This window comes from Hylobates moloch, unplaced genomic scaffold (genome assembly GCF_009828535.3).
Source record: "Hylobates moloch isolate HMO894 unplaced genomic scaffold, HMol_V3 SCAFFOLD_6, whole genome shotgun sequence".
Lineage (NCBI taxonomy): Eukaryota > Metazoa > Chordata > Mammalia > Primates > Hylobatidae > Hylobates > Hylobates moloch.
This window is the reverse complement of record NW_026652281.1, coordinates 129,453,290-129,475,292: the sequence shown is the minus strand read 5'-3', so window position 1 is coordinate 129,475,292 and position 22,003 is coordinate 129,453,290. Positions and strand designations below refer to the sequence as shown.

At 37.5% G+C, this 22,003-nt stretch overlaps 1 protein-coding gene across 1 annotated transcript; it reads left to right on the top strand.

Annotated features, from left to right (window-relative positions):
• Nucleotides 1-249: 249 nt before the first annotated feature.
• NMUR2 (neuromedin U receptor 2) lies at nucleotides 250-13,311 on the top strand. Its single transcript, XM_032155982.3, has 4 exons — nucleotides 250-975; nucleotides 7,339-7,423; nucleotides 9,966-10,091; nucleotides 13,037-13,311. Exons 1-4 carry the CDS (start codon nucleotides 250-252, stop codon nucleotides 13,309-13,311), a joined length of 1,212 nt encoding a protein of 403 aa, XP_032011873.1.
• Nucleotides 13,312-22,003: the final 8,692 nt, after the last annotated feature.

The window sequence follows — 22,003 nt, the reverse complement described above, 5'->3', positions numbered from 1 at the left end:
ACTCTCATTGGCCCTCAGCCTGTCAAGAGGAGGGGCTTGTGTCTCCGGGGCTCTTCAAAAGGGATCGGCGGTCCAGGCAGCCTAAGCTTGAGGCTGAAACATTCACTGTCTCCCAGCCTTCCTTACTAAGCCTGTGATTTTCCTGACTGCTTTCTTGGTTTTTGTTTTGTTTTGTTTTTGTTTCTTTTTTTTCCTAGCTCAGCTTGAAACAGAGCCTCGTACCAGGGGAGACTCAGGCCTCGGATTTTAATGTCAGGGATGGAAAAACTTCAGAATGCTTCCTGGATCTACCAGCAGAAACTAGAAGATCCATTCCAGAAACACCTGAACAGCACCGAGGAGTATCTGGCCTTCCTCTGCGGACCTCGGCGCAGCCACTTCTTCCTCCCCGTGTCTGTGGTGTATGTGCCAATTTTTGTGGTAGGGGTCATTGGCAATGTCCTGGTGTGCCTGGTGATTCTGCAGCACCAGGCTATGAAGACGCCCACCAACTACTACCTCTTCAGCCTGGCGGTCTCTGACCTCCTGGTCCTGCTCCTTGGAATGCCCCTGGAAGTCTACGAGATGTGGCGCAACTACCCCTTCTTGTTCGGGCCCGTGGGCTGCTACTTCAAGACAGCCCTCTTTGAGACCGTGTGCTTCGCCTCCATCCTCAGCATCACCACCGTCAGCGTGGAGCGCTACGTGGCCATCCTACACCCGTTCCGCGCCAAGCTGGAGAGCACCCGGCGCCGGGCCCTCAGGATCCTCGGCATCGTCTGGGGCTTCTCCGTGCTCTTCTCCCTGCCCAACACCAGCATCCACGGCATCAAGTTCCACTACTTCCCCAATGGGTCCCTGGTCCCAGGTTCGGCCACCTGTACGGTCATCAAGCCCATGTGGATATACAATTTCATCATCCAGGTCACCTCCTTCCTATTCTACTTCCTCCCCATGACTGTCATCAGTGTCCTCTACTACCTCATGGCACTCAGAGTGAGTATCTAGGCTGGGGTGGTCTGACGCAGCATCCCTTCTTTTTTCACAGGCTCAAAGTTCAGAGAAAAACTTAGAAATTCAGAAATGGAAGGGAACAGAGGGAAAATAGAATGAGCTCAGATGGGAAATTGAGACTTAAAAGGACTTGCCTCAAATGAGATGAATGGTAACCACAACTATTTATCATTTCCTTTAGCTCGTCTTCTATTTTTCTTCCCTCTATTCTTGGGGTTCTCATATCTAAATATTCCTAAGAATCATCCAGAAAACTTACCTTGGGAGCAATATGCTACCTCACCCCCAGGAAAATGGGATTCAGAAGATCTGAGGTGGAGCCTCATTTTAAATAAGCACATCAGGTGATCCAGGGTGAGGTGGCCACTTTGAGAGACTTCTCCACATCCTGTTGTCACTTTCCAGCCCCTGGCCATTGCCTGCATTAAGATTTTCCTCTATACCAACTTGGTCTGAGTATAACACAAACTGCCCCTGCCTATTTTATAGTCCAAGATAGGTATTCAGTTTTAAAATCAGACATTTCCTGTGGTTGCTCTGACCCTTTCATTAAAATGAGGTTGAAACAAAACAAAATAAAACTATATATAATATGTTTAGTTATATATATAATATATAGCCATAAATATAATATATAGTTATATATAATATATAGTCTTATATATAATATATAGTTATATATAATATATAGTCATATATATAATATATAGTTATATATAATATATAGTCATATATAATATATAGTCATATATATAATATGTAGTTATATATAATATATAGTCATATATATTAATGACATGACTGAGATAACTTGAGCTTCTTTTGAGCAGGTGCAGATTGAGAGATAGGGAAGTAAACAGCACATGAGACAGAGTTAAAAAATGTGAATAAGAGCTTATCTGAAATTAAGAAAAAGATATCACTTATTTTGCAACATATATAATTAGAGGTTCTTTTCCTATGTTTATGGTGGTAAACTGATTTCTTTTTCAGAAGGGGGGTGTCTAAATTAGCTGAGAGAAACTATTTGTAATAAGGGTAGGAATTAGTCTATATAATTCCCCTCTGGTATATTCTGCACCCAAATTCATGAAGAGAAAAGTTCTTGACAATGACAATTTTACACCCACTTAAGGGAGGTATTATAGCTTGTGTAGTAAACAGTTACGAGACCATTTAGACTCCCAGAGCTACAGCTGACACATAATATGCCTTTAGGCAAGCCACATAATTCTCCTGGAATTGGTTTTCCCATGTATAAAATGAAAAGGTCACATCAGATCCTATCTATGTCCCCTCTAGCTCTAACAATTATTCCTTTAAAAAAAGAAAAAAAAAAAACCCTGTGAGCTGAAGCAATGTGAGTTTTAAATGAGAGGACAAGCAGATATCACACTAACATCATTTGCTTTGAGATGGCTCTAACATCACACATTATGTGACAACTAATATACTCCTATTTCAGTCCATCTCTGAGAAGCTGATTGTCAGAAGCGAGTGCCCAATGGTAGTCCTTTTGAATACCTATTGTCCCTAAAGTGAATAGCAAGGTCTAGGTAGGAAGAACAAATTCTAAGTGTCACAGACGTCTGGGCACAAGAGTAAATCCAATTAGGCAGAGAGCTGTGCCAGTCCCCTCCTGGAGGGCTAGCACCTGTATTCCCAGAGACATGTCCCACCTCGCACTAGCTCACAGCCATGTCTTAAGAATGTCCTGCACATCTCACTGCAGGGAAAAGACTTCTATACAACTCCAAGGAAAGTCTTATGAAAAATACCCACCCACTTAGTATTACCTCATCCAATGCCAAACAGTCGCCTATTTTGGGTCAATTTGGGAAAAATATTTAACTTTGAGTAGGAAATGCACATTTCCTCTTCCAATCTGTTACGATCAGTTTCATTGTGTTTTATTATCAAAAGTCCATGGCTACCTTGTATCAGGAGGTAAGTGATAGCTCAGACAAAAGTTTAAAAACCACCCTGGTTTGCTTTGTGTATGTAATGCAACTTTTGACAGCCTGTTTTCAGGAAGGATGAGGTGTTATCCAGGGTACCAGAGGACACCAGGACAGAAACTAACTGCTTGCAAAGTCACTCCTAGAAGAATTTAAAAATCTCTAAACTGAAAGTCAGGAAAAGTAGGCCTTATTCTGTGTCACTGATCGCAGGGCCTTTATGTACACTATACCTGTAGCCTGAAATGTTCCTACTGTCTGCCACCACTCCCCTTTTTGCCTTTCTAACCCTCATTTGTTTTTTGTGTCATGCTTCAATCACACTTCCTCAGGGAAGCTCTCCCAGATTCCCTGAGCATTCCTATTTCCTGTTGTAGGTGTTCACGGCTCTCCGTGATTTTCCTTCATTACAATTTATATTTCCACACTTATGGATTCCTTAATTAATTTTTTTCTCCCCAACTAGACTGTAAGCTCAGTGAATGAATGAGGTTAAATTACTTCCTTCATTGCTGGGCTTTAGCTTCTCTACCTTTAAAACAAAGACTTGGAAATATCATCTCAAAGAGACCCAAGCAATCCTAATGATTGTTAAGTGATTGAGTCTGTTGGAAAGTTTGAAGGTGTGATTGACTCTGGGACCCACTGCTTTCAGAAGGCAGCAAGCCCAAGACTGATGAAATCACAGGACCAGAGAAGAAGGAGGAAACCCACATCTGTGCTCACAGCTTGGCATTCAGTCACACTGCATCATTCCGGGACACAGCCACCACTGAGCTGTTCTCCAGGGTTTGAACATTATAGAGATAGAAAATAGACAATTCTAGGGCAAGTCCCTCCACATCTGGGAGGAAGTTCTGGTGACAGTCTGATTTAGTTCTTACATCTCCTGCATGCTACATTCATGATTGAGTTGATGAGGATGGATGTATGAATTGCAGCAGAATTCAACCATGCCAATACAGGGTTGCACTAATTTTTTTAAGTAAATATATTGTGTTAAGATTATAGAGATATTTACACAAAACCTATATTATAATCTGGTATTCTGAAACTAAGTCCCACAAACTATATAAATGAACATCTGGTAGAGTGATTTCAGGCAGTATAAACAACTGATCAGCATTGTGTATCAACCTGAATAATAACCTTGCAAACCTCCCTTTCACTTTGCTCTTATGTAGCTAAAGAAGGTAATCACAATTTTTAGTAACCACACTATTTAGTGATGGTAATCACAACTTTTAGTAATCACAATATTTAGTAATAGTAATCACAATTTTTCACTCCTCCTTTTGTAACCTGAGTTGTAAAATAAAAGTTTTGGGGTGGGGAAGAATAATGAATGGTTGAATATCTACTTTACTAAACATCTGTAGGGAAGTGAAATTATTCAATGACAAAGCAGCATTTAATATTGGCTAGACTAACTGTTTTGATTCTATTCTATTCTGTCAACCACTCCAAATTCTGTTGGAACAACGTACACCATACGTAAGTAATCAATTTTTCACTCTTCGTCTAGTTAGCTAGTTATGTCATTATAAACTAAGGAAGCTGCAAAATAAGCAACAACTCATCAGCACATGATTTTCTTTTTAGTGTAAACTATGCTGCTACAGGAAGCCTGTTCATAAAAGAATTGTGTGAACTATTTGTTTGATGTTTGATTTTTTAAAAAATTTTTCCTTGGGGTGGAGAAGTTGCCACTGAGAACTATTAAATACAAGGCAGGAAGTGACTAATATATCTCAATATTTTTTATTGTTCTTAATTATGGACTGAAATAAAATAATATAATAACTGCATCTTGCAAAAACCACAATCTTTAAATGGCATGAAATAATTAGAACCTTTAATAGATTTAATCTAAGATGAGTTAGTAAAGTTTGAAGTTTGATGCATTGCTCTAACCTTGAATGTGTTTTTCTTCTCAGCATATCTGCCTCCTTCTTTGTATCAGTACAGGCACTCTTTGTGAGCGAGTGGTAATATAAGAAAAGAATTTCTAGAAGGGACTCAGTACTCCACAAAAGTAACCTCACATATATAAACAAACAACTCTATTTTTTAAAAATCAGTTTTTCTGATGTCTCTTTAGTATACTCTGGATAATAATCAGAATCACTGTAATAGCAGTAATATACAACTTGCTGAGTATCATGTGCCAGGCACTGAGATAAGCACTCTACCTGCATGCTTTTGTTTTACTATTGCATTAATAATACTTTTCACCTTCAGATTTTTCCTGTCTAGTCCTAATCTCACAGAGTCTTTAATCCTTTACTTTATGAAGACACAGATACATGTAGAACACTCTGATATATTGAAGAGACAAATGGCCAGGCTTATACATTATCCAAGAGGATTCTTGAGGTCCTATGTGGTCCTGAGCACTACCTAACTGCAAGCAGCATATATGTTTGTTAGGAAGACTAGATATGGATTTGCTGAAGTTTCGAGGCAGCTTTTAATGACCCACTCTTCCAAGTCTATTTAATTTTAAATACCTGTTCTGGAATATTCCTTCAAAATGCTATCCAGCCCAGGACGATTATTGCTTCTTATAGCAGTTTGTTCCATTATTGCACATAATCACAACAATTTCTTCCTTATCTTGAATTAGAATCTATCTACCTGTAACTAAATAGATTGATTCTAATCTACTGCCATGACTGTATAAAATAAGCTAAATTTTCGTTCCACCTGATGGCTTCAATCAGTTAGCCTGGACTTTTTACATTGCCGATGAGAGATTCCAACACTGGGCCAATCCCAAAGGGAGCATAGACATGAAAAGTTCAGAAGCCGAGCTAGCTCTTGGTGAAGATTAATTAAATAAAACACACAGTCTCATTAGAAACCTAACTTTATTTCTGTTTCTTTGCTCTTTTCTTCTATGGTAGTGGTTTCAACCTCAAACTGCACACAGTCATCCTTTGGTGGCTCCAAGCATTTTTTCTTTGTGGTGGAAAAAAAATAACGTTTGTAATTCCAGACTTCATATGCAGAGAAGGACTCCCTCTGGCAGTCCCAATAAAAAATAAATGAAAACTTTCATCTTCAGAAGCACAAGCAAATATCTGATATCTCATTGGTCTGCATTATTCAATCATTGTGACTGGAGGATAGGACAAGTTGACTGGCTAAATTGTTTAGGGACTATGCCTGGAGCTGAAGTTTAGTGACACCTCTATCCAAATTAAAGACTAAGAATGGGGAAGGAGTACATTCCCTAAGGGAAAATTAGGGTACTATTATTAAGAGAAGAGAGAAGTAAATGCTAGAGAACCAATGGGCAAATATATATTCACTATGTACTATACTAATTTCTGGATATTTGATGGTATTTTATCATGAGTCCTTAAAGCTTCCTTTATTTGGCCAAACATCCTCACAAATTAAAAAATGTGTAGAATAAAGAGAAAAACTTCCACAACTGGATGAATGATGTAGATCTTCAGTGCTGTGGGAGTTCAAAAGAAGGAGAAGATAGTGGGCTAAAGGGGCCATCAAAGTCTTTCAGGAACAGGCAGGACTTGAACTGAGCAAGGAAGATTCTGCATACAAATAGTGCTGATAGCTGAAAGTTTCAAATGTTACATCAAGGATCTCCATATCTTCCAATGAGGATGAATATATTTTAAACATCTTAACTCAGAGACACATAAGACTGTTTTCAGTAATTAATATTACTGTAATATTAAAACAACATTTCCCAATTTGTGTTTGTCAAGATGGTACAAGGTAATCCACTGAAAAGGGTCGGGGGGAAATATTGTTTAGTCGAAGAAACACTATCTCCCTTTTGGCTAAGATATGAGTAGGTGATGTGAGTGTGGAAGGTAGAGGGGAGGTAAGTAGAAAGTTGATACACTATCCCCCTTGAAAATTCATAATGCCCATCAGCATATTTAAGTCTCTGAGAAGATCCACAATAAATACTGATGAGGCAAGAATAATTCCTGTTTTTGTTTTCTACTACTTATCCACCACATAGCAGAAGGATTTCACTTTAACAGATTTCTAATAATTATGAATGAGTTAATGAGTGAATTGAAAAGCCTTTCTAACTTTTCTTGAACTTCAGAATTTTACATTTTTCATGGAACACCTATTAACATGCTACACAGCCAAGGTTCCACATAACTGTATACGAAAAGTGGTTGCGCTATTACTTGGCCACAATCATTTATCCAGTTGAGTAGATGACCTGAATCCAATTCCACCTTCAACATACGGTTAAACATCTAACACAGTCTTACATTTCTCTAGGTCCCAGTTCTTCTGTCTTCAAAATGAGTGTTTGAGTTATGTTTCTCAGATTTTAACAGGAGGAAAAATGTTTTTCTTTCTTACTATCTCTCCCAACTTACTTCCCTTTCAGCTAAAGAAAGACAAATCTCTTGAGGCAGATGAAGGGAATGCAAATATTCAAAAACCCTGCAGAAAATCAGTCAACAAGATGCTGTGTAAGTGTCACATTTTGTTTTTTGTTTTGTTTTGTTCGTAAGAGCAAAGGAGGTACATTTGGTACCAACTAAATGCTGCTGGGGTAGGTTCCAATTTATCCTGAAACAGAGTATTTATGAGAGTCGATTAAGATCAAGGAGCAAAGGGGAGAGATATATAATGAAGACACCTCCTTAATGGTCTATGTCAATGCTAGGTGACCTGTCTTCCTTTGCTTCTTCAAGCTTCCAGGACCTGTGTGTTTTGTTTCATTTTTGGTTTTGAACCCTCAAAACAACACTCTCAGTTTCATCCACTGACATACACTCTGTGTGGTGCTTGGTAAATTACATTCACTTTCTCAGCCTTTGAGCTTCACTTTCCCCCTCTGTGAAATGAGCAGGTTTTTAACCTATTTGTATTACGGATTCCTTTTAAAATATGATGAAAGCTGTAGACTCTCCTTTCCAAAAAAAAAAAAAATGAACAAATATGCATACACAAAAGATTTTACAACCCATTTCAGGAGGTCATGAACCAACCCCTGATACTCATAGACTCCATGGGATCTTTCAGTTCCAGGTTAAGAACATCTGGCAAGCATCTCCAAGTAGCCATTTCACATATGGCATTGTATAACTTTGTTTCAAACAGTATACTTTTGAATAAATAAGATCGTTTTTAAAATTCACTTACTGAGCCACAGTCTCCCAGAAGAATGTTATAAAAATATATGATGCAGCACTACTATATGAGAGTTACTGATGAGGGAAAGGAGATTTATAATATATTTTGCAAATCAAAGTCTAAAGTTTAGAAGAAATTAATCCTCCAGGCTAATATGCATATGAAACATTCACTGTAACTATACAGCATTTCTGAACAAAAAATAAACTGTGAAGTCCCTGAAGTGGGTCTTCTCGATTCTAAGAGTTATCTTCTTGGAAATATTTTAGCTCCTCTTGGCACTTGACTTTCTCTATTAAGAAACATAGTTTCTTCATTATCCCTCCCCTTTTCTCCTTGGTCATAATCTACTCTCACAAAAAAAAAAAAAACAAGAAGCTCACTCATATTAAAGTCACAATAAAAGAATATACTGTAAAGTATTTGCGTTGGGATGGGGTTCAACTTTAACAGGAATTAAAGTTGTTTGTTGTTGCTGTTGTTGTTGTTGTTGTTGTTGTTGTTTCTGAGATGGAATCTTGCCTTGTTGCCCAGGCTGGAGTGCAGTGGCATCTCGGCTCACTGTAACCTCTGCCTTCCAGGTTCAAGCAATTCTCCTGCCTCAGCCTCCTGAGTAGCTGGGATTACAGGCATGTGCAACCACACCTGGCTGATTTTTGTATTTTTAGTAGAGACGGGGTTTTGGCCAGGCTGTTCTTGAAATCCTGACCTCGGGTGATCCACCCCTTGGCCACCCAAAGTGCTGGGATTATAGGCCTGAGCCACCGCGCCCGTCAGGAATTAAAGTTTTAATTAAAGGGAATTGTAGGCAGTAGTGAACAGATTAGGGACTTTTCTTGGGTTGGCAAATTCAGTAGAAACCTATAGTTATCTTTGAAGCCATACCACACAGGCAAACAACTTACTCTGAATGTGTTTAATGCCAACAGGAAATGCATGTATAATACACTTACTATGAAAACTTCATATCTGTACACAAGTACAGAAAACTGTAAAATGAATACCCAGGTACCCATCACCCACCTTCAAAAAGTATTACCTCATAGCTAATCTTGTTTCATGTATACCCTTATCTCTCCCCTAGCCCCAAAAGATTATCTTTACGCAAATCCCAAGAGTCATGTCATAGCAAGTAAAGTATTTACAACTTCAAAAGGAAAAAAACGTGTGTGTGTGTGTGTGTGTGTGTGTGTGTGTGTGTGTGTGTGTGTGTGTTGTGTGTGTGTGTGTGTGTGTGTGTGTGTGTGTGTGTGTGTGTGTGTTTAATTTGTGGAGCTTAAATGTCCCAAAGAAAAACTACAGAAATACCAGTCTCTGTTTGGGGAGGTGAAAACAAGAGATGGGAAGGAATTCTGTGCTGTAGCAATTTATAATACGACGGACACATCCCTTCCAATCAAAAGATTCTTGTAAAGTACTATCATGCTTGTGGTTGTTTGATCCCTTCTTTCTCCTTGCCTACCCATTACAGAATTTTAAATTACTGAATTCAGAGAAACTTCTAATTATTCCTATAACAACAAGATGAATTTATATATACATTTAACAGTTTATTATTTATCTTTCACAATAAGATGTTTTCAGGACTTTGAAATAAATTAAGTACTATTTTAAATGTTCTAAAAAGTTTTACATTATACAAGAAATCTTGTATAATCTTATGGAAAACTGATCCTAGATCTTATACAATTCATTCTTGTATTTTAAATGTTTTGTACTGAGGCTCTTTGGGATCTAGTTTGCCTCTATAACTGTTATAGCTTAACAAAGTTGAAGGGAAAAACTACTAGAAGAAATGATTGACTCAGAGAGAGCATTGTATACCTATCCTTGCACAGACTGCCTTCTGCTCTCCCATTTATCATCCATTTTCAGTTGTCTTGGTCTTAGTGTTTGCTATCTGTTGGGCCCCGTTCCACATTGACCGACTCTTCTTCAGCTTTGTGGAGGAGTGGACTGAATCCCTGGCTGCTGTGTTCAACCTCATCCATGTGGTGTCAGGTAAAACCTTAGCTGGATTTGGTGCATGACTAGTATTCAGGTAACAGCAGCTTCTTCTTCATCTTGCTTAGACACCTAAGTACTCCAGTTTATCATGGGGATCTGCCATGCTATAATGAAGACATTTGATTTTTCTTTTATTCAGTGATTGATTATGTTTGGTACTGTTCCAAATACACATATACCAGATCACTATTTTCAAGGCTACTTTATGGAAAACCTCAACTCTAACTGTGATGATTACACAGTGAGTGAGTCCTTTGGTTATCCTCCAAATGGCCATGCAATTAAGTTGGTTCTTATTTAGTAAACACCCATGTCCCTGAAATCTCATATTGCCTGTGGGAAGTATTATATACTCATGAAGGAAAACCAAACGGTATTCATAGGTCATCAAGTTCTCCTTTTAGGCTACTGTAACTCTGCTTGTTGAGGATACCATAGTATATTGTGGAAACAATGGTAGTAAGGTCAGTAAGTCAGATGACCTGGATTTGCAACCCAATTTCATCATTGCTATTCTGAGTGATCTGGAGAACGTGGCTACCTTCACACCAAAGTTTCCTCAACTGCAAAATGGCAAAAAAAAAAAAAAAAAAAAAAGCCTCTTGCAGACAAACCATGGACCGATGGTAAGGAGCAAATGCAATAATAGACATTAAAGAGTTCTTTAAGCTGTAATTGCTGTATATCTTTCTATAATCATCACAAGGTCATTAGGTGGATATTATGATTAACATTGTATAGTCAAAAATAAAACACTTCCACAAGAAGAAATGATTTGCCCTAAGGCACTTAGCTAACAAATAACCCACCCGAGTCATCTAACTTCAAGTTCAGTGTTGTTTCTACTAAAATGGAGCAGAGAATGGCCACCCAGTTTCTTCTTTCTCAGTCAGTGACAGCTAACTCAGTGTTAGCCTTAGGCTCGGACCTCTTCGTCCCCCCACCTCTCCTGGTCACCGGCTGATTCTATGGGCTCATTAGATTATCGAAGACATCACCGGAAAGGAAAGATAAGATCACCTTTTACAAGTTAAGCTCCAGATGTGCACAAAGCAGAAACAATGACATCTATACTGAATATTGTGTATTATATATTTGCTGTCACCCTCTTTTTTGTACTCAGCAGGCCTAATGTATAGCTTATTCCTGGACATTAGCACTTTCCTGTTCAACCATTTGCAACCAAAGCTCAAAAATACATATACCACTTAGTTTATCCTCTTGGTTAATCTGCAGAAAACAGAAATGTTTAAATAAATGAGAAAGCACTACAAGGTCAAATGAGACTTGACTAGTTGACTACATATCTCTGGATGCATCAAGGCAATTATCTTAAGATTTTCAAGTTGTAGCCTCAATAATGACATGATCCTGTTCAGATACCATCTCCCCCCTTTTATATTAGCACACTAGATTAAATCTAAATATCTTAAACACTACAGAAAATACCCCCAACTTGCCTTTTAATCCTCCAACTTTTATTATTTTTATTCATAGACCATATACTTATCAAATTGGTAATTAGAGAGTTCTGCACATTATTCCTGCACAATATGGCCATTCCTGCCGCTGAATACTTGTGCATGCTATATACCCTGTACCTGCAACACCCTCTCCTATCTTCCTCAACTATCTCTTACCCATTTTGAGGCCTGGCTAGGGTTTAATCGCCCCCCACTAAATCTTTTATGACTATCACAGTCCTTGTGTTTCTGCTATTATGTGAATTGCTATAGCATGATTTGTTATCTCATATTTGTTCTTAACAGATACTGCTTGGTATTGTTGTATTGTTAATTATTTAACTTAGCCATACATCTTGTCTCTGCAGTACCATTCCAAGATCTTGGAGAACAAAGTCTAAATTCACTACCTCCCAATGTACCTTGAAGTTCATGGCACATAATAAGAGTTAAATCAATATTTATTTTTTGAATGAACTAATAGTGTTAATGCATAGAAATGTTCTCCTTTAATATTCTTCCAAGTTTATTCTGTAGACAAGGCATATAGCACTCTGAATGTCCTGAACCACATAAATAAGGACAACAAGGAATCTGTTGGCAATATTAACCATCACTTGTTTTACATTCTTAGCCATTCTCAACCTCTCTGTTGTTGGTATCTTAACTTTACCCTCACAATAATCCAGGGAGGTGGGTTAGGCTGGAAATTACATTCCCATTTTACAGAGAAAGAAACTGAAGTGCCAGGGTTTGTCTAAGGCCACAGGATATGTGAGGGCCAAGATCAGAAACTAGGTCCTCTGATTCCCAAACTTGGGCTCATTTTGGGCTTTAGAGAAATCAAATTTAAAAAGGCAATAAAGGAAGAGTGTATTCCAAACAGGAAAATGACAATGTGAAGGTTAATTGGTAGAGGAAATAAATGGTAAAATACAATTCTTCAAAAGGTGGAGGAACCATCAAGGGAAAAGGGTAGGTAGGAACAGCACACTAGGGAATATTTCTTTGAAGCCATATCTTAGCATTATAAGGAGTCTCAGCAGGAATTAAGCCTTGGCTGATTTACCTTCTTCTACTACTTGCAATTCCAAATTATAGATTTAAGTAAAATTCCAATGAGATAGAAATGTTTCTCTTCCCTCTGATATTTAAGCATCTTTCATTCATATTATGGAAACATGTTCTTTAATTAAACAAGTAGGGATCAAAGAAAGTTGCTGAACATCTCAGAGAGATCCCATGTCAGCCTAACTTACTCCAAGACTCTTTAATCTTTGTGTTTGATTGCTAGGTGCACAGGTGGAAGATCTATTCAGAGCATTTTGTATTCTCGATTAGAGGCTTCTATGTATTATCACTTCCAAAAGAGGCAATCACAGGGATTCTAGGCCTTTGTAAATATTTATGCTTCTTCCTTCATGCCGGTCACTCAAGTTCTTCTCAGCACATCTTTTTAAATCCCCTGCATTCCAGGTGTCTTCTTCTACCTGAGCTCAGCTGTCAACCCCATTATCTATAACCTACTGTCTCGCCGCTTCCAGGCAGCATTCCAGAATGTGATCTCTTCTTTCCACAAACAGTGGCACTCCCAGCATGACCCACAGTTGCCACCTGCCCAGCGGAACATCTTCCTGACACAATGCCACTCTGTGGAGCTGACCGAAGATACAGGTCCCCAGTTCCCATGTCAGTCATCTGTGCACAACTCTCACCTTTCAACAGCCCTCTCTAGTGAACAGATGTCATGAAGAAACTATCAAAGCTGCCACTTTAACAAAACCTGAATTCTTTCAGAGCTGACTTTCCTCTATGCCTCAAAACTTCAGAGAGGAACATCCCATAATATATGCCTTTTCATATGATATTAGAGAGGTAGAATAGCTCTGACAACTCATGTACCCATTGCTAATTTTTTTTTAATAAACATGAAAAATGAGAGTTAGATCTGGTTTCAAAATCCAGAACTGCCTGATTTTTAGTTATCTTTCCACTATCCTAACTGCCTCATGCCCCTTCACTAGTTTTTTCAAGCCAAGAACATGACTGGAAAAGCATGGCACCTATATCTTGATTAATTTCCATTAATGGAAATGGTTTGTCCTGAGTCATCTACGTTCTGAGTCAGGCTGTCACTCCTGCTACCAATGGCCACTGTGAGCCACAGAAGGAAGACATGTACATGCTGTTCTACTTTATATGATGTGAGAACCCAACATCAGTGTCCCTTGGCAGCAGTCTACAGGCGTACCTTGTTTTATTGTGCTTAATTTTATTGTGCTTCTCAAATATTGCACTTTTTAAAAAATTGAAAGTTTGTGGCAATGCTGTTGAGCAAATCTGCTGGCACCTTTCTTCCCAAAAGCATGTGCTCACTTCATGTCTCTGTGTCGATTGTCATAATTTTCACAATAAACTTGATTATTATTATATGTGCTTATGGTGATCTGTGGTCAGTGATCTTTGATATTACTATTGTAATTATTTTGGGAAACCTATGAACTGCTTCCATAGAAGATAGAGAGCTTAATAAATACTGTGTTGTTCTGACTGTTCAACTCACCAGCCATTCCCCCATCTTGGTCCCTCTCCATGGGCCTCCCTATTCCCTGAGACAAAGCAATATTAAAATTAGGCCAATTAAGAACCCTACAATGGCCTCTAAGTGTAAGTGAAAGGAAGAGTGGCAAGTCTCTCACTTTAAATCAAAAGCTAGAAAGGATTAAGCTTAGTGAGGATGTAAAAAAACTGAGATAGGCTTAGAGCTATGCCTCTTGTAGCTGTTAGCCAAGTTTTGAATACAAAGGAAAAGCTCTTAAAGAAAGTTAAAAGTGCTAATCTAGTGAATGCATAAATTATTGTAAAAAAACAAAAAACTCTTATTGCTGATATGAAGAGTCTGAGTGGTCTGGATAGAAGATCAAACCAGCCCCAACATTCCCTTAAGCCAAAGCCTAATTCAGAGAAAGGCCCTAACTCTCTTCAATTCTATGAAGACAGAGAGAGCTGAGAAAGATGCAGAAGAAAAGTTGGAAGCTAGCAGAGGTTGGTTCATGAGGTTTAAAGAAAAAAGCCATTCTCTATAACATAAAAGTGCAAACGGAAACATCAAGTGCTGATGTAGAAGCTGCAGCAAGTTATCCAGAAGTTACAGCTAAGATAATTGATGAAGTTGGCTACAGAAAAAAAAAAAAAGATTTTTAATGCACATGAAATAGTTTTATCTTGGAAAAAGACGCCATCTAACTAAGGCTTTTATACCCAGAAAAGAGAAGTCAATGTCTGACTTCAAAGCTTCAAAGAACAGGCTGACTCTCTTGTTTGGGGATAATGCAGCTGGTGACCTGAAGTTGAAGTCAATGCTCATTCACCATTCTGAAAATCCTAGGGCCCTTAATAATTATACTTAATCTACTCTGTGCTTTATAAATAGGGAAACAAAACCTGGGTAACAGCACATCTGTTTACAGCATGGTTTACTGAATATTTTAAGCCCACTGTTGAGATCTACTGCTCAACAAAAAGATTCCTTTCTAAATATTACTGCTTATGAATAATGCATCTATTCACCCAAGAGCTGTGATAGAATTGTACAAGGATATTAATGTTTTCATGCCTGTGAACACAACAGTCATTCTGAAGCCCATAGATCAAGGAATAATTTCAACTCTGAGAAACACATTTCCATGAGATGGTAGCTGCCATTGATAGTGATTTCTCTGATGGATCTGGGCAATGTAAATTGAACCTTCTGAAAAGAATTCCCCATTCCAGATGCAATTAAGAACATTAATGATTTATGGGAGGAAGTCAAAATACCAACATTAACAGGAGTTTGAAGGAAGTCGCTTCCAACATTCATGAGTAATTTTGAGGGGTTCGAGACTTCAGTAGAGGAAGTAACCACAAATACGGTAGAATAAGCTAGATAACTGGATTGGAAGTTGAGCCCAAAGATGTTACTGAATTGCTGCAACCTCATCATAAAACTTGAACAAATTAGAGGTTGCTTCTTATGGATGAACAAAGAAAATGGTTTCTTGAGATGGAATCTACCACTAGTGAAGATGCTGTGCACATTGTTGAAATGACAACAAAGGATTTAGAATATTCTACAAACAGCTGATAAAAGAGCTGCAGGGTTTGAGAGGATTGATTTCAGTTTTGAAAGAAGTTCTCTTGTGGGTGAAATGCTATTAAACAGCATTGCATGCTACAGAGAAATCTTTCATGAAAGTAAAAGTCATTGGATGCAGCAAACTTTACTGTTGTCTTATTTGAAGAAATTTCCACAGCCACCCCACCCTTCAGCAACCACCACCCTCATCAGTCAGCAGCTGTCAACATTGAGAGAAGATCCTTCATTAGCAAAAAGATTGACTCACTGACAGTCTAGATTATAATTTTTGTTTTTTAGCCACAAAATATTTTTAAGTTATATACATTTTTAGAACTTCATGCTATTATAGACTACAATATAGTGTAAACATAACCTTTATATGCACTAAGAAACTAAAAAAATAGTGTGACTCGCTTTATTGCAATGGTCTGGAACTGAACCCACAGTATCTCTGAGGTATGCCTGTATTTACCTACTGCCTCATATACTGTCATTATAATGTGATTCCTTACAGTCCTACAGGCTTTTACTTTAAGAGTTCCCCCTTATAACATGAGAATGCTCCTTAGAATGATTATCTCTACCACCCCAATCACCAAGTCATTACCAGTCATTTCTCATTAGGAATTGGATCCAAACTAAGAAGTTCAACTTAGAGAAGAATGAGAAGAGGGAGGGGCTGTGGTGGAAGGTCAAAGGAAGCATAAACTATACCAAACAGGAACTTAGTTATTTTTATAAATTGGTCTGGACTTGGATTTCTAATGTCTAATTTCATATAGTATAGATGGAAGTATGGTCTACTATCTTGGAATCAAGACAAGTCAAATGGCAACAACTGGTCTCAAACCCATAACTTTTACTTACTCAGTCTTTTATTACCTACATAATACTCTTCACACATGTAATATGGACAAAACTACTTCCTAGAATAATTTTCCGTTATACCATCACAAGTAATGTATACTCTATTCAAATGGAATTACTTGCTGTTCTTATGCAAATGCATCCCACAGTTTTTCCCAGCTGCAGCTCTTCATGCATAGAAGGCCCACTTCATCTCCAATCTCCATCTGTTTCTATCCTACCCATCCTTCAATGTTCATCTCAGTGTGGTGCTTCCTCCCTGAAGCCTTGCTTGATTTATTCAAATAGATATTGTATCTGACTTCTCTGTCAGTTTATGTCTCTTAAGGTTTTTCTTCACTTTGCTTTTTATTTCAGTGATTTATGTTCGTGCTTTGCCAAAATGTAAATTTGTCAAAGACATGATGTATCTGGTGTTCATTTTTTCTGTTGTTGGAACAATGGCAATATATCTATCACAATGGTAGATGTTCAATAAATATGTGATAAAGTGAGTTGGCTTCATATTTCAGTGTATTGAGTTAAGCAACAATTCCAAATGGAACCATATTAAGAGACAAAAGACTAAGATTATGTTTCTGACAGGGATACTTGACCTTCAGTTGGCCACCCAATCAGTTGTGATTATAATGACATGCCTGCTGTCCCTATGGTACAAGAAGGCCCTTCCCAATCTCAGGAGTTACTGATGCTGAAACACCAAAGTTCCAGCATTTAGCCTCTGAATTGTTCATAAGTTGAATGAATGATTCCAATGATAAATGGGGGTATTGGTCTCTGACATTATCATTTGTTAATTTAATAGTCATATTCAGATACTCAACATTAAAACAAACAAAGAAACTCTGCTAATTGCAACCCAGTTTTAATAAATCAGAATTCTCTCATGATGATTTACATTAGTGGACAGAATTCTGTGGTCATTCGAGGATTGAGTTGAAAAGGCTCTGCAAAACAAAACCTCAAAAATGGAGGAGAAATTAATTTTCTACTTGCCTTTTAAGGTAGAGATATTCTTGAATGATAATCTATTAGTCCTTAAACATCAATTTAACATTAACTCCCAATTACCAGGACTAACAATGCTGCTGCTGTCAGTGAATAGATAGAGAAACACACTAAAACTAAAGTTAGCAATTTGACTGCTTGACTAAAACTTTGTCCTTTTTTGTTTCCTCCTCATTTATCTTTTTCTTTTAAAAACTTGTATCAGATAATTATTTACACACAAATTCTTCCCTTAAACACATCTTCACTTGGAGACATTAGGAGATGTGCATCATGCCAGGTTATAAACTTCCTGCCCTTGAAAGTTGATGTCTAGAAGAAGAGATTATTATTTCTGAAAACCATGACAACATTAATTGCTTAAATCTGATTGTGAAGTGTGCCACAAAATATAAATACAAGTACTTTGGGACCATATGAAAAAGGGATTTGACCTAGTCAGGAGGAAATAAGATTCAAAAAGGAAAAAATGAATAAAAGAATGTTGGTTGAGTTTTTGTTTATACATACACCTACACACGTACATATATACATATAGGAAGTATGTATTTCAAAATGAAAATTAAAATATCACAAGTTCTAGAGTTAGCTTATATAATGGTTCATATAAAATTCATAGAACAAAGGGAGAAAACAAAATTAAATTGTTTAATGCTTCTAATGGTTGACCTCATGATCTTTTTATGAATTCCTTGTGATCTCTGAGTTTTAGAATAATGATAGAAGTAAATATCACAGTAAACATCACAGATAGAAAATGACATAGCAAACATGATTAATAAAATATAGTCATGTGCTCCATAACAATGTTTCAGTCATTAGTAGACCACAGACTAATATGTGAAAGTGGTCCCATAAGATTATAATATCATATTTTTACTGTAACTTTCCTATGTTGAGATATGTTGAGATACAAAAATACTTACTACCATGTTACAGTTATTTACAGTATTCAGTACAAGAACATGCTGTAAAGATTTGTAGCCTAGGAGCAATAGGCTATACCATATAGCCTAGGTGTGCAGTAGGCTATACCAGCTAGTTTTGTGTATGATGTTTGCACAATAACAAAATTGCCTAATGATGCATTTCTCAGAACATATCCTCATCACTAAGTGTCACATGACTGTATTGGTAACTTAACTCTTTTGCAATGAGATAGTGACTTTTTAGCACTCCAGTAATCTGTAAGCTTGGTGAACTGAAGCAATGACATCCAGAATGTTGCCTATCACATTAGTTTCTCTAGCTCAAAGAAATAGCAGGCGTTTTAAATCTGACACCCATGAACAAATGTAAGGAGATCCAAGAATCTCCTGAAATTATATTCAAAATTCTTAGTACTTTTCCCCCCTTGGAGAGAAAATGTATATAGCCTTGCTTAGCTCCTCAAAGTAGTCTGTGACTCAAATTATTATAATCTCTATTGTAAAGCGCACTTAAGTCTTAAATAAAGATACTCTCTTAATGGATGAATTTTAATTGAATGAACATATTTGTGGGATAGCTAAAGAAGTAACATTATTCCAACATAAGAATTCAGTATGTAAAATCATCAGCAGTTCAGTAGTGTGCTGGTACTGGCTTGGACTGGCTTATAAAAGCTTATTGTTAAATATTTAGGACTTTTGCAGGCCTGTTGTCAAATGATTGATAGCTTGAAATCAGTCACAGTGAAAATATTTATACTGCAGAAATTGGCAAACACCACAAATCAGGGCTTTTTTCCTCTCCCAGCTAGCTGGCTTATCAGCACACCACTAGCTATTAATATGCTGGTACTCTGCCATCTTGTTGTAATATATGTGATTTGTTTTTAGAATAAATGCCAATAACACTGTTATAATTATAGGCCACTTAAAGTTGTGGTTAACTCATTGAAAAAAATAGTCAATGGACCAGATTTTTGACCCAGAGGTACCAGATAAAATAGGCTGAAGCATGCTAATTATGACATGAAAGCCTCATCAGCATTTTGTAATTAACCTACAGTGGAAGTATTACTGTGGAATGCTGTCCATTAATATTAGTGCAGAAAATAGCAACAGATCTACTTATCTTTCCTATACATCTGTTTTTAAATATCCCACAGGATTCACTGTAAAAAGATGCAAATATTTCACATTCTCCTCTACTTAGCTGGAGACTTTTTTTTTTAGTATGTGGAAACGCACGATAAATACATTATAAGGTTTTCAGATTACTGACTGAAAGGAAATTTATAGTCATTCTTTCACTATCTCTTCTTAGCTGTGGCCCTGATTCAATAGAGACATGCAGCCTACTTTGAACTCCTATGTACATTATGAATTTTATAGACGTTTAGAAAATGAAGGAGCCTTCAAGCCTTGAAGATTATCTAGTTCAACAGTTTTTTATGTATCAGTAATGTTAATTGAGACTTTTCTAGCTACTCTACTAATAGCTTTACATTTATCATCTATTTTAACCTTATCAAGAGATGGACACTATCATAATCCCCATCCCATAGAACAAAAATACATTGAAACAGAGGACTTAAGTGATTTGCCCACAGTTACACAACTAATAAATGTTGGAGATGAGATTTAATTCAGCCAGTTAGTTCTAAGTCTAGACCTCCAGCTCTTAGCTAAAAATCTATACCAACTTTCTAAAGCACAAAAAGGAAATATGGCTTGTCTGAGATGAAACAATGAATCAATAGGTTGATATCAGGACTGATTTATCCTGACTTGGGCCCATGGCTCCTTCCATACCTCACTACCTTTAATGAACGAGGAGTACCTATAGCCTGTATAATTTAGAAAATAAATTATAATATAAAAAAGCATACTTCTTCAATGTGTAATAATGTCTTTGGGTCTCATTTAAGAGAATTTCATTAATAGGTTTATCTATCTAATTTGATTAGCTTTTTAAAAAAAGCTTGTATTCCTTATACACATACCAAATTCTTGACAGCAGAAGGACACAGCTTTAAAATATGCTAGGTAACTGTTGGGTGGCTCACACTGGGATTCTTAAAAATCTAAAATCATGCTTTGACTGAAATTGAAAGAAGGTCTTAGAATTCAGTCTCAAACTTCACCCTGTAATTTTTAGCTATTGGAGTGTCATTTCCTAATGGTGCAAAAGAAAAAAAAAATTGCACTGGAAACTTGTTAGTAATGGCAAGCAAGACTTTATTCAACACAATTACAATGGGGGAGAGACTAGCGCCATAGGTGAGAGAAATTGAACTCAACTCCAAATATGACCGAAACAAGTGGGGATTTATAGCCAATAGTCAGGGTGAGGGAGACAATAAAAATTGCCCAGAGGAACTTTATTAGGTATTAGGAGACTGAGAGAATTGATTAGATAAAAGCACATGAAAAGAAGCCTGGCTGAATATCGAGATCTGTAAAATAGCTCAGTAGGATTCTAGCTAAAACTGGCCTCAGCAGGCCAAAGATGGGGGCCACAGAGAGGCCTAGTAAAAACAAGGCTCAAAGGAGCCTAACTAAAGTTTGATCAAGGAGCGATTCCTTGTCAATCGTGAGCCTATGAGCTGAGGATGGCAACAGGAGAAACCCAGGGTAGATGGAAAAACACTTCAAGTGTTATAAAGTGCCAGGTTCTGCAATATGATTCTTAGAAAAGTTGCGACTCACCTAAAATTCTTCTCTCCACCTTCTTCTCAACTCGTCTCTTTGAGAAGTTTTCCATGACCATATTTTCTCTTATCATAACTCTCCTTACGGTTCTCCAGGGAATGAGAATCAGTAGAATGGATGAATGAATGGATAGATAGATGGATGATGGTGATAGATAGATAAAAAAGAAAGGAATAAAAGAAGGGAAAGAGAAGAAGGAAGGAAGGAAGGAAGGAAGGAAGGAAGGAAGGAAAGAAGGAAGGAAGGGGGGAGAGAGAGAGAGAAAGAAAGAAGAAAGAAAGAGAAAGAAAGAAAGAGAGAAAGAGAAAGAAAGAAAGAAAGAGAAAGGAAGGAGGAAAGGAAAGGAAAGGAAAGGAAAGGAAAGGAAAGGAAGGAAGGAAGGAAGGAAGGAAGGAAGGAAGGAAGAGAGGGAGGAAGGGGAAGGGAAGAAAGAAGGGAAGAAGGAAGAGAAGAAGGAAGGGAAGAAGGAAGGGAAGATTGGCTCAGATGATTGTAGAAACTGAGAAGTCCCAACATCTGTAGTTGGATATCTGGAGACCCAGGAGAGATGAGGGTGTAATTCCCATTTGAGTCTAAGAACTAAAGACCCAGGAAAGGCAATGGTATAAGCTTCAGTCCAAGGACAGAAAAACAAAGTTCCATCCCAAGCACTCAAGCAGGAGAACTTCCCTCTTACTCAGCATTTTTGTTCTATTCAGATCTTCAGTTGGTTAGATGAGGCCCGCTCACATTAGGAAGGGCAATCTCTTTTACTCAATCTAACATTCAGATGAATTTAAATGTTAATCTCATCCAGAAACACCCTCACAG